At 51.6% G+C, this 15,413-nt stretch overlaps 1 protein-coding gene across 9 annotated transcripts in view; it reads left to right on the forward strand.

Annotated features, from left to right (window-relative positions):
- The window catches only part of tbc1d19 (TBC1 domain family, member 19), a 198,269-nt gene extending 183,545 nt beyond the window's left edge, over positions 1-14,724 (forward strand). For 5 of the 9 annotated variants that reach the window (XM_085968140.1, XM_085968160.1, XM_085968178.1 and 2 more), the window contains 2 exons: positions 10,969-11,131; positions 14,347-14,724. In XM_085968140.1, coding sequence (XP_085824266.1) covers positions 10,969-11,131; positions 14,347-14,360 — 177 coding nt within the window. In that variant the 3' untranslated portion in view covers positions 14,361-14,724. The remainder of the gene's footprint in view (positions 1-10,968; positions 11,132-14,346) is intronic. The other 4 variants (XM_085968188.1, XM_085968149.1, XM_085968169.1 and 1 more) reach the window with 1 other exon arrangement.
- The last annotated feature ends 689 nt before the right edge of the window (positions 14,725-15,413 follow it).

A 15,413-nucleotide genomic window follows, 5' to 3' on the forward strand; every position in this document is an offset into this window, starting at 1 on the left:
GGATGGGACAACTTTGGATCGGGACTGGAGGTGATGGAGGTTGAACAGTTTCCCGTTTGTTCTGTAAATTAGCTCCACTCCAGCTGGGAGCTTACTGAGGGTGAGATGGAGCATTGCAGCAAGGAAGATCGAGAAGAGCGTTGGTGCGATGACACAGCCTTGCTTGACCCCGGTCCGTACATGAATTGGGTCTGTGGTGGAACCGTTGGTCACGATCATGGCTTGCATGTTGTCATGATACAGGCGGAGGATGGTAACAAACCTTTGAGGGCAGCCGAATTTGAGGAGGACATTCCATAATCCCTCACGGTTGACAGTGTCGAAGGCCTTTGTGAGGTCAAAGAAGGCCATGTACAGCAGTTGGTGCTGTTCCCTGCATTTCTCTTGTAATTGACACGCAGTGAAGATCATGTCCATTGTGCCCCTCAGTGGGCGGAATCTGCATTGAGACTCAGGGAGGAGCTCTTCAGCCACTGGGAGAAGGCGATTGAGGACGATTCTTGCGATGACTTTCCCTGTGGCAGACAGCAGGGAAACTCCTCTGTAATTACCGTAATCGGACTTGCCATCTTTCTTGAAAATGGTCACAATTACGGTGTCTCTAAGACCCCGTGGCATGCTCTCCTCCTTCCAGATAAGAGAAATTCGTTCGTGAATTCGCGCCAGTAGTGCTTCTCCGCCATGCTTTAGTGTCTCGGTGGCGATTCCATCTGCTCCTGAGGCCTTGTTGTTCTTCAGTTGTCGGGTGGCCTTTTCAACCTCATGCCGGGCTGGGGTTGTGTTGAGGTGGTGGCGGGTAGCATGCTGCGGGATGGAGTTGAGGACGCTTGTGTCGAAGTCAGAGTCTCGGTTAAGGAGATCTTCAAAGTGCTCCTTCCAGCGCTTTGAACTACACTGGATTACACCACTACGCTTCTGCACTGGACTACACTGCAAGACTTGCGTGCTGCGTCTCTAACTCTGCTGCTAAAAGATTTTTTTTAAATAACTTTTAAACTGCGGCTGGGTCTCTGCTAAACTGGTTCTACTGGTTTTTCAGCTTTGTTGGCTTCTGGCTAGCAGCTGCTGTTTCACTTCCTGTCTGGTGACTTGCTCTTCTCTTCTTGGGCAGTTCCTCGGAACCGAAAATGACTTGCTTCCACATTAAAAATGAGCTCTCAGGTGATTGAGTCCAATGCGGGACCTACAGACTCTGTCACAGGTAGGGCAGACGGTGGTTGAAGGGGCAGGTGGGTGGGGTGCTTGGGTTGACATGCGCTCCTTCCGCTGTTTGCGCTTGGCTTCCGCTTGCTCCCGGCGAAGTGACTCGAGGTATTCGGCGTCTTCCCGGATGCTTCTCCTCCACTTTGTACGGTCTTGGGCCAGGGATTCCCAGGTGTCGGTGGGATGTTGCACTTTTTCAAGGAGGCTTTGAGGGTGTCCTTGAAGCGTTTCCTCTGCCCACCTGGGGCTCTCTTGCCGTGTCGGAGCTCCGAGCAGAGCGCCTGTTTTGTGAGTCTCGTATTGGGCATGCGGACGATGTGACCCGTCAATCGGAGCTGACCGAGCGTGGTCAAAGCTTTGATGCTGGGGATGTTGGCCTGAGCGAGAACACTGATGTCGGTGCGCCTATCCTGCCAATGGATTTGCAGGATCTTGCGGAGGCAGCGTTGGTGGTACCTCTCCAGTACTTGAGGTGCCTGCTGTACATGGTCCATGTCTCTGAGGCATACAGCAGGGTGGGTGTTACTACTGCTCTGTAGACCATGAGCTTGGTGCCGGGTTTGAGGTCCTGGTTTTCAAACGCTCTCTTCCTCAGGCGACCGAAGGCTGAACTGGCACACTGAAAGGGGGTGTTAGACTTCGTCATCGACGTCTGCCCTTGTTGACGGTAGGCTCCCGAGTTATGGAAAGTGGTCCACGTTGTCCAAGGCCTTGTCATGGATTTTGTTAATCGGGGGGCAATACTGTGTGGCGCGGGCAGGTTGGTAGAGGACCTTTGTCTTACCGATGTTTAGTGTAAGGCCCATGCTCTCGTACGCTTCGGTGAAAGTGTTAACAATGGTTTGGACAAATGTAAGAAGTCACACAACACCAGGTTATAGTCCAACAGCTTTATTTGAAATCACAAGCTTTCGGAGCGCTGCTCCTTCTTCACCTGAAGAAGGAGCAGCGCTCCGAAAGCTTGTGATTTCAAATAAAGCTGTTGGACTATAACCTGGTGTTGTGTGACTTCTTACATTTGTCCACCCCAGTCCAACTCCGGCATCTCCACACAATGGTTTGGAGTTCGACCTCCGAGTGTGCGCAGACGCAAGCGTCGTCTGCATACTGTAATTCGACGACAGAGGAAGGGACGAGGAAGCTGATCCTCCTTGGTGACGTTAATGCCAGAGTTGGAAAGGACACAGACCTCTGGGGAGGTGTGATCGGCAGAGAGGGGGTAGGGAAAGCCAACTCCAACGGTACCCTCCTCCTGACGAAATGCTTAGAACATGGCCTTGTCATAACCAACACCTTGTTCCGGCAGAGAGACAAGTACAAGACTACATGGCAACACCCTTGCTCCAAGCACTGGCATCTGCTGGACTACGTCATCGTCTGAGCGAGGGACCGCAAGGACATCCGCATCACCCGCGCATTGACAGGAGCTGACGACTGCTGGACAGACCACCGCCTAATCCGCTCTGTCATCTCCATCAATGTAGCCCCAAAACAGCGGCCTGCAACAGAAACAATGCCGCAGGAAAATCAATGCTGGAGCACACAAAGACCCCGCTAAGAAAGCCCTATTTAGCCTGCACCTCACGAACAACCTGACGACTCCCAGAGACACAGAGTATCCACAGCGCCTGGTCTGCACTCAAGGTCTTCATAATCAGCACCTGTGAAGAGATGCTCGGTCACTTGACCAGGAAACACCAAGACTGGTTTGACGAGAATGACCAGGAGACCCAGGAGCTAATAAGCGCAAGGCATTCCTGATCTGGAAACAGCAACAGAACTAGAGAGCAAGAAAGCAGCTCTACAGACGCCTGAAGGCCGAGGTCCAACAAAAAACTCGCGACCTAAAGAACAGATGGTGGGTGGAGAAAGCGCAGGAGATCCAGCAGCTTGCCGACAACCACGACGTGCGTGGATTCTTTAGCGCAGTCAAGACCGCCTATGGCCCAAGCACCCAAGGTCCTACCCCACTGCGGGCCAAGAACGGAGAGATACTCATCAAGGACAGGGAGGCAGTCAGTGCCCGCTGGAAGGAGCACTTTGAAGATCTCCTTAACCGAGACTCTGTCTTCGACGCGAGTGTCCTCAACTCCATCCCGCAGCATGCTACCCGCCACCATCTCAGCACAACCCCAGCCCGGCATGAGGTTGAAAAGGCCATCCGACAGCTGAAGAACAACAAGGCCTCAGGAGCAGATGGAATCCCTGCCGAGGCGCTAAAGCATGGCGGAGAAGCACTGCAGGCGCGAATTCATGAATTCATTGAGGCAGAAATTCCGTTCCCTACAGGTGTGTACACACTCTGTACTCACCCGTAGGACCAACGGAAATGCCGGTTTTAGGCATGCGCTGGAAACTGGCATTTCCGATCTGTCAAGAAAGCTCTTGACAGATCCTCCGCCTGCCCGGGGAGCAGCGCCTCTGCGGGTGGAGAGTTCAGTTTTTTGGAGACCCTCTGCCTGCAGAAAACACTTACAATTCCTGCGCCTGGCGTAAGGCCTGCTTTTACCAGGATAAGAGTTGAAAAAAAGTTTTAAAAAATAAAAACATTTTCCAGTGATTTATCATTTAAAAATACTTTAAAGGTAAGTTCATTTTTAGCCACGTTAAAAACTTGAATTATTTTATTCAATAAATAAAATTTTTGTTTAAATTACAATAAATTAAGTATTTTAAAGTCATTTTAAAAATGTGACTTTAAAAAAAAATGTATTTAAAGTTTTACTATGTTTTGGGGGTGATCTCTCTTATTCATATATTTGACAGGTCTTCCTGTCAAATGTATGAAGGGAGATTCCCTTCTCTGATTGGCTCCCCATGGCCCACGTGATCCCAGGGACGCTGTGAACCGCCTGCGCCTCCGGGATACGTGGGCCCTGCGCACCGGCAGTTTGGAGAGGCCCAGCAACGGAACTCTGCGCCTCTCGGGAGCCGTCCGGTCTAGGCGCAGATTTTTCCAGATCGCAGCCCTCCACCCACAGGAGGCCTGCGAATTGAATTTTTGGGCCATTATCTGGAAGGAGGAAAGCATATCAAGGGATCTCAGTGACGCCGTAATTGTGACCATCTTCAAAAAAGGTGACAAGTCCGATTGCGGGAATTACAGAGGAGTTTCCCTGCTTTCTGCCACAGGGAAAGTCATCGCAAGAATCCTCCTCAATCGCCTTCTCCCAGTGGCTGAAGAGCTCCTCCCAGAGTCGCAATGCGGATTCCGCCCACTAAGGCGCACAATGGACATGATCTTCACCGCGCACCAGTTACAAGAGAAATGCAGGGAACAGCAACAACCGCAGTACATGGCCTTCTTTGACCTCACAAAGGCCTTCAACACTGTCAACCGTGAGGGATTATGGAGTGTCCTCCTCAAATTCGGCTGCCCTCAAAAGTTTGTCACCATCCTCCGCCTGCTTCACGATGACATGCAAGCCGTGATCCTGACCAACGGTTCCACCACAGACCCAATTCATGTACGGATCGGGGTCAAGCAAGGCTGTGTCATCGCACCAACGCTCGTCTTGATCTTCCTTGCGGCAATGCTCCATCTCACCCTCAGTAAGCTCCCTGCTGGAGTGGAGCTAATTTACAGAACAAACGGAAAACTGTTCAACCTCCGTCGCCTCCAGTCCAGATCCAAGGTCGTCCCTTCCTCTGTCATCGACTTGCTCTACTGGTTTTTCAGCTTTGCTGTTCGCTGGCTTGTGGTTTTACATTTTCTCCACCACTTTGATCTATGGTGACCTCCAACTTGCGTCAATTTCGACATCCCCTTTCTGCACCGCTACTGACTATCATTCCTATGGCAACTAACTCCAACCTCAAACTCTCTACCCTTCAAATAGCTTCTGGACTTCACTCCCCTGCTACACCTGTCTCTGAATTTGGACAGCGGTTCATCAATGCTCTGTGCCAGCTCCATCCTGCTTAGATTGGCTTTGCCCCTTCATGGGACCTGACTTTGACCCTGGTCTCCCTACTATTGTCTCCAACCTATTCCCTGCTATCAGGAAATATGTTTCCCATTAATTACTACATAACCAGGCCTATGTAACATGAGCTTTTCCCTGAGTCTATTCGAGTGCTCACTTTAGCCGCTGCTCCGGACCTGAGCTGTTCATTTCTTTTTCGACTTTTTTCTCCCCCTTTTCCTTTTCTCTCTATCCCTCCCTGACTGCTCTCTCCTATCGTCGTGCCTCCTTTCATCTGTCCTTTCTCGGTTACTCTGCCCTCCCAAATCCCTATCCCAATTCTTCATTACTTTTCGACCTTCCTACTCTCCTGCCACCGTCCCAGGCTTGACTCCCTCTTAGATAAGCCTACAGCTTCCCTCTGTGCCTCTCTTGGCATCCTACGAAGGACCCAACGAGGCACTCGTCACTGCCTCCTTACAAGCAGCAACCCAAACTGTCCCATCCTACTCTCTCGCCAACCTTCCCACTCAGCGCGCCCACTGGGGGCTAATCTTGCCAATTTCCTCCCGTTCCAACTTGCCCCTCCCAGCGCTAACCCTTTGGACACTGGTAGTGGGTCAACCATCACCGATCCTCTCCGCATCTCCCTCCAGAATGTCCGTTCTCTTGTGAAGAAGGCCCTTGCTCTCCATGAGCTTAACGTGGATGATTGCATCGACATCATGGCCCTAGTGGAAACTTGGCTGATGTGTGATGACACCTAACCCTAAATAAAGCCTCCCCACCTGGCTATACCTTCCACCACTTGCCCCGCTCAGCCCGCCATGGTGGCGATGTGGCTCTCATCACCAAATCACACCTTGGTCTGTCCCCCTACTCCTCCGGCACTTTCTCCTCCTTTGAGCATCTCTCCCCCAACCCTCTTACAACTGCACTTACGAAATCCCAACTGTCCCCTCCTTTCACCTCATTTAAAATTCTCGTTCTCTACCGCCCACCCAAGTACTATAAAAATGTTATTACCAAGATATCTTCTCTGCTATCCTCCCTCAGCCTCTGCACTGAGTGACTTCTCATCCTCTGTGCTTTCAACCTCTGTCTCAATTCATCATGCTCTCTCTCCTCTGAGTCCACTAGCCTCCTATCCTCTCTTAATCTCTCCCTCCAAATAAACTCCCCAACCCATATTCACGGCCACCCCCTCGACCTTGCCATCTCTTGTGGCCTCACTACTCCCACCGTGTCAATCGCAGATAAGGCCATCTCTGACCACTTCCTCGTATCACTCTCCACCCACATCCCCTTTCCCCACCCCCCAACACTACTTCCTTCTGTGTTCACCCCTGGAAAAAACTCTCCCCCAACCCTCTTAGAACTGCACTTACAAAATCCCAACTGTCCAGCCTTTGGCCCTCCATTCACCACGAAATTTCTGCAGCTACCGATCTGCTCAACCACACCCTCACCACCACCTTTGATGCCCTCGTCCCTATTAAAACCATTACTCTCTCTCTCACCCTGCCCGTTTTCCCTAGTACTGCCCACATCTTCGCTCCCTCAAGTCCAAGGGACGCAGACTTGAACGGATATGGCGGAAAACTGGTTTAGCCATTCACCACCAGATTTGGCTGGACCACATAAAGCATTACCGGGTCTTGCTCTCGTCTGCCAAAACTGCTCACTATTCCAGGATCATTCTGGAATGCAAAGATAACCCTTGGCTACTATTTTCTGCTGCTAACCATCTCAAACCCCTCCCCCCTGTCTCCTCCACACTCACCTCCAATAACAAGTGCAAGGAGCTCATGGACTTCTTTGTCTCTAAGATTGAGACCATCCAAGCAGCTGCCTCTGCCACTTCCCCGAGCCCACCGGGCCAACCTTCCACTAAGGTTCACCCCTGCCCTAGCCCTGAACTTACATCTTTCTCCAGCTTCTCTCCGATCTCCCCTCTTGACTTCTGCATGCTCATCCTGTCCATGAGACCCACTTCCTGCTCCCTCGTCCCTCTTCCCACTAAACTGCTGACCACCCAACTCCTTTTTCTGGCTCCCATGTTAGCTGACATTGTTAATGGCTCACTATCCTCAGGTGCTCTCCCCCCTCTCCGTCATCACTCCTTTCAAAAAATCAACCCTTGACCCCTCCGTCCTTGCAAACTGCCGCCCCATCTTCAACCTCCCTTTCCTCTCCAAGGTCCTTAAACGTGTTGTTGCCTCCCAAATCCGTGCCCATCTTTCCCGGAACTCCATGTTTGAATCCCTCCAATCCGGTTTCCGCCCTTGCCACAGTACCGAAATGGCTCTCGGCAAAGTCACAAATGACATCCTTTGTGACTGTGACAAAGGTAAACTATACCTCCTCGTCCTTCTTGACCTGTCTGCAGTCTTTGACACAGTTAACCACTCCATCCTCCTCCAGCGCCTCTCCACCGTCGTCCAGCTGGGTGGGACTGCACTCACCTGGTTCCATTCCTATCTATCTAATCGTAGCCAGAGAATCTCCTGCAATGGCTTCTCTTCCCGCTCCCATATCATTACCTCTGGGGTCCCCCAAGGATCTATCCTTGGCCCCCTCCTATTTCTCATCTACATGCTGCCCCTTGGCGACATCATCTGAAAACATGGCGTCACTTTCCACATGTACACTGACGACACCCAGCTCTACCTCACCACCACTTCTCTCGACCCCTCCACTGTCTCTAAATTGACACACTGCTTGTCTGACATCCAGTACTGGATGAGCAGAAATTTTCTCCAATTACATATTGAGAAGACCAAAGCCATTGTCTTCGGTCCCCGCCACAAACTCCGTTCCCCAGCCACTGACTCCATCCCTCTTCCTAACATCTGTTTGAGGCTGAACCAGACCATTCGCAACCTTGGTGTCATATTTGATCCTGAAATGAGCTTCCGACCACACATCCGTGGCATAACTAAGACTGCCTATTTCCACCTCCGTAACATTGCCCGTCTCCGCCCCTGCCTCATCTCTGCTGCTGAATCCCTCAACCATGCCTTTGTTACCTCTAGACTTAACTATTCCAATGCACTCCTGGCTGTCCTGCCATATTCTACCCTACATAAGCCTGAGGTCATCCAAAACTCGGCTGCCCGTGTCCTAACTCGCACCAAGTCTCGTTCGCCCATCACCCCTGTACTCGCTGACCTACATTGGCTCCCGGTTAAGCAACGCCTCGATTTCAGAATTCTCATCCTTGTTTTCAAATCCCTCCATGGCCTCGCCCCTCCCTATCTCTGTAATCTCCTCCAGCCCCACTGCCCCCCCCCCCCCCCAAAGATATCTGTGCTCCTCTAATTCTGGCCTCTTTTTATAATCATTCCTGATTATAATCGCTCAACCATTGGTGGCCGTGCCCTCTTTTGCCTAGGCCTTACCTCTGGAATTCGCTACATAAACCTCTCCGCCTCTCTACTTCTCTTTCCTCCTTTAAGACACTCCTTAAAACCTACCTCTGACCAAGCTTTTAGTCATCTGCCCTAATTTCTCCTTATATGGCTTGGTGTCTTGTAATACTCCTGTGAAGCGCCTTGGGAAGTTTTACTAAGGGTGCCAGCGACGGTGGTGGTGGACTTGCACACCCAGGTCCCTCTTTTCCTCTACACGTAATCAGTATCCTACCATTTTAATATGTATTCCCTTGCCTTGTTAGGCCTCCCCAAATGCATTACCTCACATTTCTCCGGATTGAATTCCATTTACCACTTTTCTGCCCACCTGACCAGTCCATTGATATCTTACTGCAGTGTACAGCTTTCTTCCTCACTATCAATCACACGGCCAATTTTTGTATCATCTACAAACTTCTTAATCATGCAATTCAGCATGTGGCTGCAAGATGGGTGCATTGATGCAACCTACTAACTAAACCTTGCCACCATGAGGCCATCCCAGGTAGCAATGTGCTGGTGCCATGGCCACATGACGTTCCTTCTCCTCCTCCTCCTCCTCTGAAGAGACATTGCACATTGCGCCTTGCCCCTCTTGCAGCTCCAATCCTCGCTGCTGCACTATGTTGGAGACCCTGGCTGGTGTGTATTGAAGGGCGCCTCCAGATCTGTCAAGGCACCTAAACCGCATCTTGCAGCATCCTAATTGGTTGCTCGATGACACATCTTGTCGCCATGTGGCTTTGATTGTAGCACTCTTAGGCCTCATTGCTTGGGCTCCTCACAGGTGTCATTAGCCATGTTTTAAGTGGATAGCCCTTGTCTCAATGCAGCCAGCAAAGAAGGCTGCTGCTGCTTCTACTGGTGCTCATCTTGATCCTCATCTGAGGTCCAAGGTAAAACAGCATAAGCGGCACCCATACTGATCTGATGTATGACAGATGGAGATCAGATGTACAAACCTCCAAGGTAGTGTAATTCACCTCCAAGGTAGTGCAATTCACCTCCAAGGTAGTAGAAATCACTGAAAGCAAACTCTCAGAATAAGTGCTGTGAGCAAAAGCCTTATTTATTTTTTGCCTGTCATTGGTTCAGCCCTTCAGTTGCCGCTGTGCTCATGCCTTGCTTTCACTGGCGAGGTTCAGGAAGCCTGGGAAACCTGTGCACCCACAGTTGAAGTTGAAAACCCCTGTTAAAAAAGCTGTTGATTATCTCTTAACATACTTATAGTGTCAGCCCACCTCTCCCAAGAGGGTTTCTCGCACACAGCCGAATGCTCTCCAGTTAAATGCGTAATGTATCTCAACTGATCATGTGTTCAGCCTGCTAACTGCCCTTAAACCTGTAAATGTTCCTGTCTTTGCTGCTAAAGATATTCATTTTCATGTTATTTGCTGTTCATACACTACCTTCTGCTGGATGAGTCAGGGTGCAGTGCCAGAGTAATTATGAGGAGAAAGTTGTTGAAAACTTAGATGACTTATTGCAGTGTTGGTATACTCATCAGTAAGATGTGCACGTCAGACACTATTGGGATGAGAGGCTGTGGTCTCAATAGTTTATGGCCTAGAAATTCAGTATCGCCACGTTTGGGGCGTTATAGTCGAGCAGGCGTGAAATTTAGCGTCCGGCGCAAATTATTGCCACCTTCAGCAAAATTGACCTGCTTCGCCCCAAGAGGTGCTTGGAGCACTAAAGCAGGCCCTGCACGACTGTCCTAAGGCGCTAAGCCGGAGAAGCGAGGCGCTACCACCGAGGGCGGGCGCAGCGCAGGTGCGGCCAGTTAGCGATTGCAGGCAGACACGCTGGCGCCGGTCAGCTCTTAAAGGGGGAGGGTCGATTTGGATTGCAGCCATGCCCTGCACATTGGAACCCTGATTCTCGGCCTGGACAGACCTGCTGCCACATTCTAACGCCTAGGACCATGGAGAGGGCCAGGGAGCGAGCGCAGCGGTTCAGTGAGGGGGGCCCTGCAGGTTCTGGTTGGCGCAGTGGAGCGCAGGCAATCTATCCTGTTTCCGGACAGTGGCAGGAGGCCGCTGCCCACCGACTACCGCAAAGCTTGGAGTGAGGTGGCTCACAGAGTGACCTCCAGCAGCATGGTACCTAGGACCCCTGTGCAATGCAGGAAGAAGTTCAACGACCTCACTCGGGTTGTCAGGGTGTGTAACCTTTTCAGTATCCTCTTCATCCCTGCATGTGCACCTCACTTTATGGCCAAAGGGTCCTGAAAGCCCCAATGGCCAGCCCTCATCCAACACCTATGGGGCTTTCATGAAACTCTCATGCACATTCACCACTTTACACACTATAAGGGCTATTCGACCATGGGAGGCAGTGCAGCCAAGATCAGGGCTTCACACTGTAAGGGCTATTCCACCATGGGAGGCAGTGCAGCCAAGATCAGGGCTTCACACTGTACTCAGAGCCTGTCCTTTCTCTTGCAGGGCAAGCTGGCCCACAATAGGAGGCAGCAGCAACGGACCGGGGGAGGCCGGCCTCACCTTAAAGACCTCAGCGATCTGGAGCAGCGAGTCCAGCGCATTATGGCAGGCCGGCTGATTGGCCCCATCCCCACTGGAGATGCCGACCCCGTTCTGGACAGCAATGGTAAGGTCATCACCTTTTCACCTCTCTCCTTCCACTTGTGCCTCACACCAGCATCCTTTGCCACTATCGAACCAATACAGTGCATTGCAGCACTCATGCCTCCCTCGCTGCCGCCCTGTCCTCACGCTAAAGCAACTCTTGTACCTCCCTGCTTTCAGATGGTGAATCGCCAGGTGAGGAGGCGGGCCCTCAAGCTGCCACTGTGAGTGATTCTGAAGGCGAAGAGGAAGCCGGACCATCAGTGCCACCCTCAGCCGAGGCAGCCCATGGCCACAATGGGGACACGTCTTCCCTGGAGGGGAGCAGGGGGGAAGGGTCTGAGGAGGGTGAAGCTCCGGGGCCCAGCGGGCTGCAGCAACGCGGGGAGGTTAGGGAAGCTCGGCGGCCTTCTCTCCGGAGGGAGAGTCTGGCCTCCAGTCCTGCTACAGTGAGTGCAGAAGAGGTGCGGCTCCTCGCTGAAATGAGCGCCCAGGCGGAGCAGAGGCACACTGAGTTCATGGCTGCAGTGGCAAGGATGCCCGACTCCATTGAGTCACTGGCAAGCAGTGTCCAGGACTTCGGTGCAGCACTGGCAAGGAGTCTGCAAGACTTCGGTGCAGCACAGGCGGCTTCCACGCAAGTGCTAAGTGGTGCCATGCAGTCAGTGGCTGGTCTGATGCAGACACAGATTGAGGCCACACGAGCCCTGACTGCTGCCACCTTCGCTGCATCGGGCACGAATCGCCGGGGCCCTCGCCGCGCCACAGAAGGCCAGCAGTCTGTGCTTCAGCAGATTGCTCTGCAGTGCTGCCCCGTGGGAGTGCCAGTGTGTCGTCCAACCAGGGAATGCCTGTCCTCTGTCAGGATGGCAGCATTCCTGCTGCCAACATTGTCACTCCTCCACTGCAGCTGCCACCATCCGTAGGACAGACTGCTGCCGCCCATGCAGAGTTGGAGCTGGTCCAGGCCGTCCCCCAAGGGCATCTGCCGACTCAGTTTCTGACGCTCAGCAGCCTTGCTGCAGCCACTGGGGTCCCATTGCGGAGGAGCTGCAGGGTGGGAAGGGGCCAATCTCGCAAGCGAAGCAGATCACCCTCGAAGGCCAAAAAGTAGGAGGTGTGGCAAAATGCTGTAAATTTTTTTAGTGAAGGCCGAGGATCGTGGTCATTTTTTGTTAACTCTTTTGTTCATTGTCTCCAGGGTGTGAGAGCCAGTTATGTGTCTGACTGCTTTTTTGGGGGTTTCTCTATTACTTTTGTCATGCGGGAAGGGCACACAGTTTGTTAAATAAATAATTGTTTTTATTCAGATTGTGCATGATTGCTCTTTGAACTATTTGTTGCCTTGACCGGCTCAGGGTTTGCGGAACCGTTCCATTCATGTTCTTTCAATGGCACAAGCCATTCCCTTAGAGAGGGCCTAGAACCGACTTGCAGTAAGCCGCTGACGGACGGCCCTTGCACTTTGTGCCTCCCTCCTGTCTTGGTGTTCCTCCTCCTCCTCCTCTGCTGGTGCTCCAATGTCTGGCAGTGGCTGTGTCCTGAGGATAGCCAGGTTATGCAGCATGCAGCACACTACAACGAAATGGGAGACTCGCTCAGGCGAGTACTGAAGGGCTCCCCCGGAATGGTCCAGACAGCGGAACCATTGCTTTAGCACGCCGATTGTGTGCTCAATGATGTTCCTGGTCACTTGATGGCTGTCATTGTATCGTTCTTCAGCAGGGGTGCTGGGCGCACGGAGCGGGGTCATCAGCCAGGTGCACAGAGGATAGCCCTTGTCCCCGAGAAGCCAGCCTCCTTGGTAAGCCGGGGCTTCGAAAAGGTCTGCCACAGAAGTCTGGCACAGGATGAAGGCGTCGTGGCTGCTGCCTGGAAAGCGGGCATTGACAGCTAGTATCAGCTGTCTGTGGTCACACACCAACTGCACGTTCAACAAATGGAACCCCTTCCGGTTGCGGTAATCCTCGGCATTCTCTTGAGGCGCCCGCAAAGCCACATGCGCGCAGTCAATGGCGCCCTGGACCATGGGGAAGCCCGCTATTCTTGCAAATCCCACTGCGCGCTCTTGCTGCTTGTCCAGGGTCATGGGGAAGGAAATATACTGACGTCTCCTTTTGAAGAGGGCATTCGTGACTTGGCGGATGCAGCAATGCACCGCAAACTGGGAGACATTGGCAATGTCCCCAGTAGCGGATTGGAAGGAGCCGGTGGCATAGAAGTTGAGAGCCACTGTCGCCTTCACTGCCACCGACAGAGACGTCCTGCTCCTCAGCTGAGGCTGCAGATCTGTCTGAAGCAGATGGCAGAGCTCAGTGACCACCTCCCTGCTGAATCGAAGCCTCCAAATACACTGCTCCTCAGACATGTTGAGGTAAGGGAACTGCTGGCGGAATACCCTGGGAGGGTAAGGTCTCCTGTGCCGATGCCTGTTGGCCCTCCTCCATCTGGCCACGATTGGCACGCTCTCTTGGCGTCTCTGAGCCCTCTCAATGCAATGGAGAAACCCAACGTTTCCACCCATTGCAGCCCCCATAATATGCGGCCACTCAAGGCTATGGCACTGAAAAATCAATCCAACTGCAAAGTTCTGGGCTGAAGCCAGAAGTACCTCTGCGAGCGCTGACTCAATGCAGAAAGCTCCCTCCCTTTGTCTCTCTGCAAATCTCTCTCTCTCTCACAGAAGGAGTGGTCCAAAATGGCTACCCCTAAGAAGCCAGGAAGAGCCCCCTTTAAATAGCGCCCCCACAGCGACTGGGAACCGTTCCAGTCGCTGGGAGCGCCAGGCGGAAAGCAGGGGGGCACCACTGAAGTTCCGGTTCGGGGCGCCCAAGGGCGTTGCACCATGAAATGACGTCAGGATCTGTGCGCGCAGCTGAGCGGGCGTTGCGGTTTTGCGCCGCCGCTAAATGTCCGCTCAATTTCGCGAGAGGCGCAGGTCTCGCCGCGCCCGGGCGCTAGCTGCTTCGCGCCCCACTTACCGCCCTCTTAAAGCGTTAACAACTGAATTTCTCCCCCTATAAGTTTTATACCACTGACTTGGTAGTTTGACACAAGTTTAGATTTTCATGTTTGGTACAGGAATCTCAATATTAATGACAGTTTTCTATCCGGTTTGTGTACGAGGCCAAGAAACCCACATAAAAGAGCATCAGTTTGTTTTTGTCTAATTCCTAAGCATACTGTTTGCAGCAGTGAGTTTATATCTATCTAATCAGCATTTTTTTGTTGTTGCAGGCTGTACTTGCTGATCTTTCCACACTGAAGGTCATGCCTCTTCTACAGCTTTTCCTGTTTGCTACTTCTAGTTGAACCATATAGTATCTGCAAAGATCAGAAGTTAATATATAATCATCTTGCCAACCCTGTATCACAATGTAACAGTATAATAATGAGCCATTTGGTGCCTGCATGAGAAAGTGAAAGAAAATGTGTGCATGTGGATCATGGACTGCCTTCTATTTAAATTGATAAATCAAAATTAATGATGATAAAAGTCATGTATGATGACCCTTGTATAGCTTGACACAGCAACATACATACCTGGTGTATAATTGAGAATAACATATTTGCTTGTAAAAACAATAAATTAAATTAAAGCTGATTTTACTTTTATTTTATATTCTATCTCTATCTATATATATATATATATATATAAGACCTCTTCTGTCTGTCTGTCTGTCCGTCCGTTCTCTATACGTTTGAAAGTTATAGAGCGTACCGACGCGCGTGTCACGTCAAAAGAAAGCTTACGATTACGGACCGGTCATAGGCATATTTACGTTTCGGCCGGACAAAGATCGCGCCCGCGGTATCCAAAAAACGTTCAACATTCCGCTCATTAGCATCTCATTAGCGACCGTGTGACATCGAGGTCGACCAATCGTACGGCGGGTTCCTGGCGCGTGCCATCCTACAGTTGAGTGTTGAGTGACTTGACGATTGACCAATCCTACGCTTCGGTGACCTGACGGTCGACCAATCGGTGCGTGTGTGGGCGGGCCTTATCGTTCTGAACCGAGGGGAGTGGCCGCCATCTTGATTTTTCACGATTTTTTCCCCACACTTTCTGTGTGTTAGGGAACTAAGGTAAATATTTGAATTATGTGTTAGGGAATTAAATAACAATTTATTTGAGTTTTAAATTGTGTTTAGCAACAGTACGAAATTAAGTGATCCCCTAACCGCCGCTGTCCCCCCGCTCCTCACCCTCGCGCAGGGGGCACTCGGGGCTGCTCTCCAGGCCCGCTGCAGGCAGGCCTGAAGCTCAAAAATTTTCTCTCTCTCTTCCCTCTCCTCTTCCC

The sequence above is a fragment of the Somniosus microcephalus genome, chromosome 2 (genome assembly GCF_052327205.1).
Source record: "Somniosus microcephalus isolate GS21.2 chromosome 2, FLI_Smic_1.0, whole genome shotgun sequence".
NCBI lineage: Eukaryota > Metazoa > Chordata > Chondrichthyes > Squaliformes > Somniosidae > Somniosus > Somniosus microcephalus.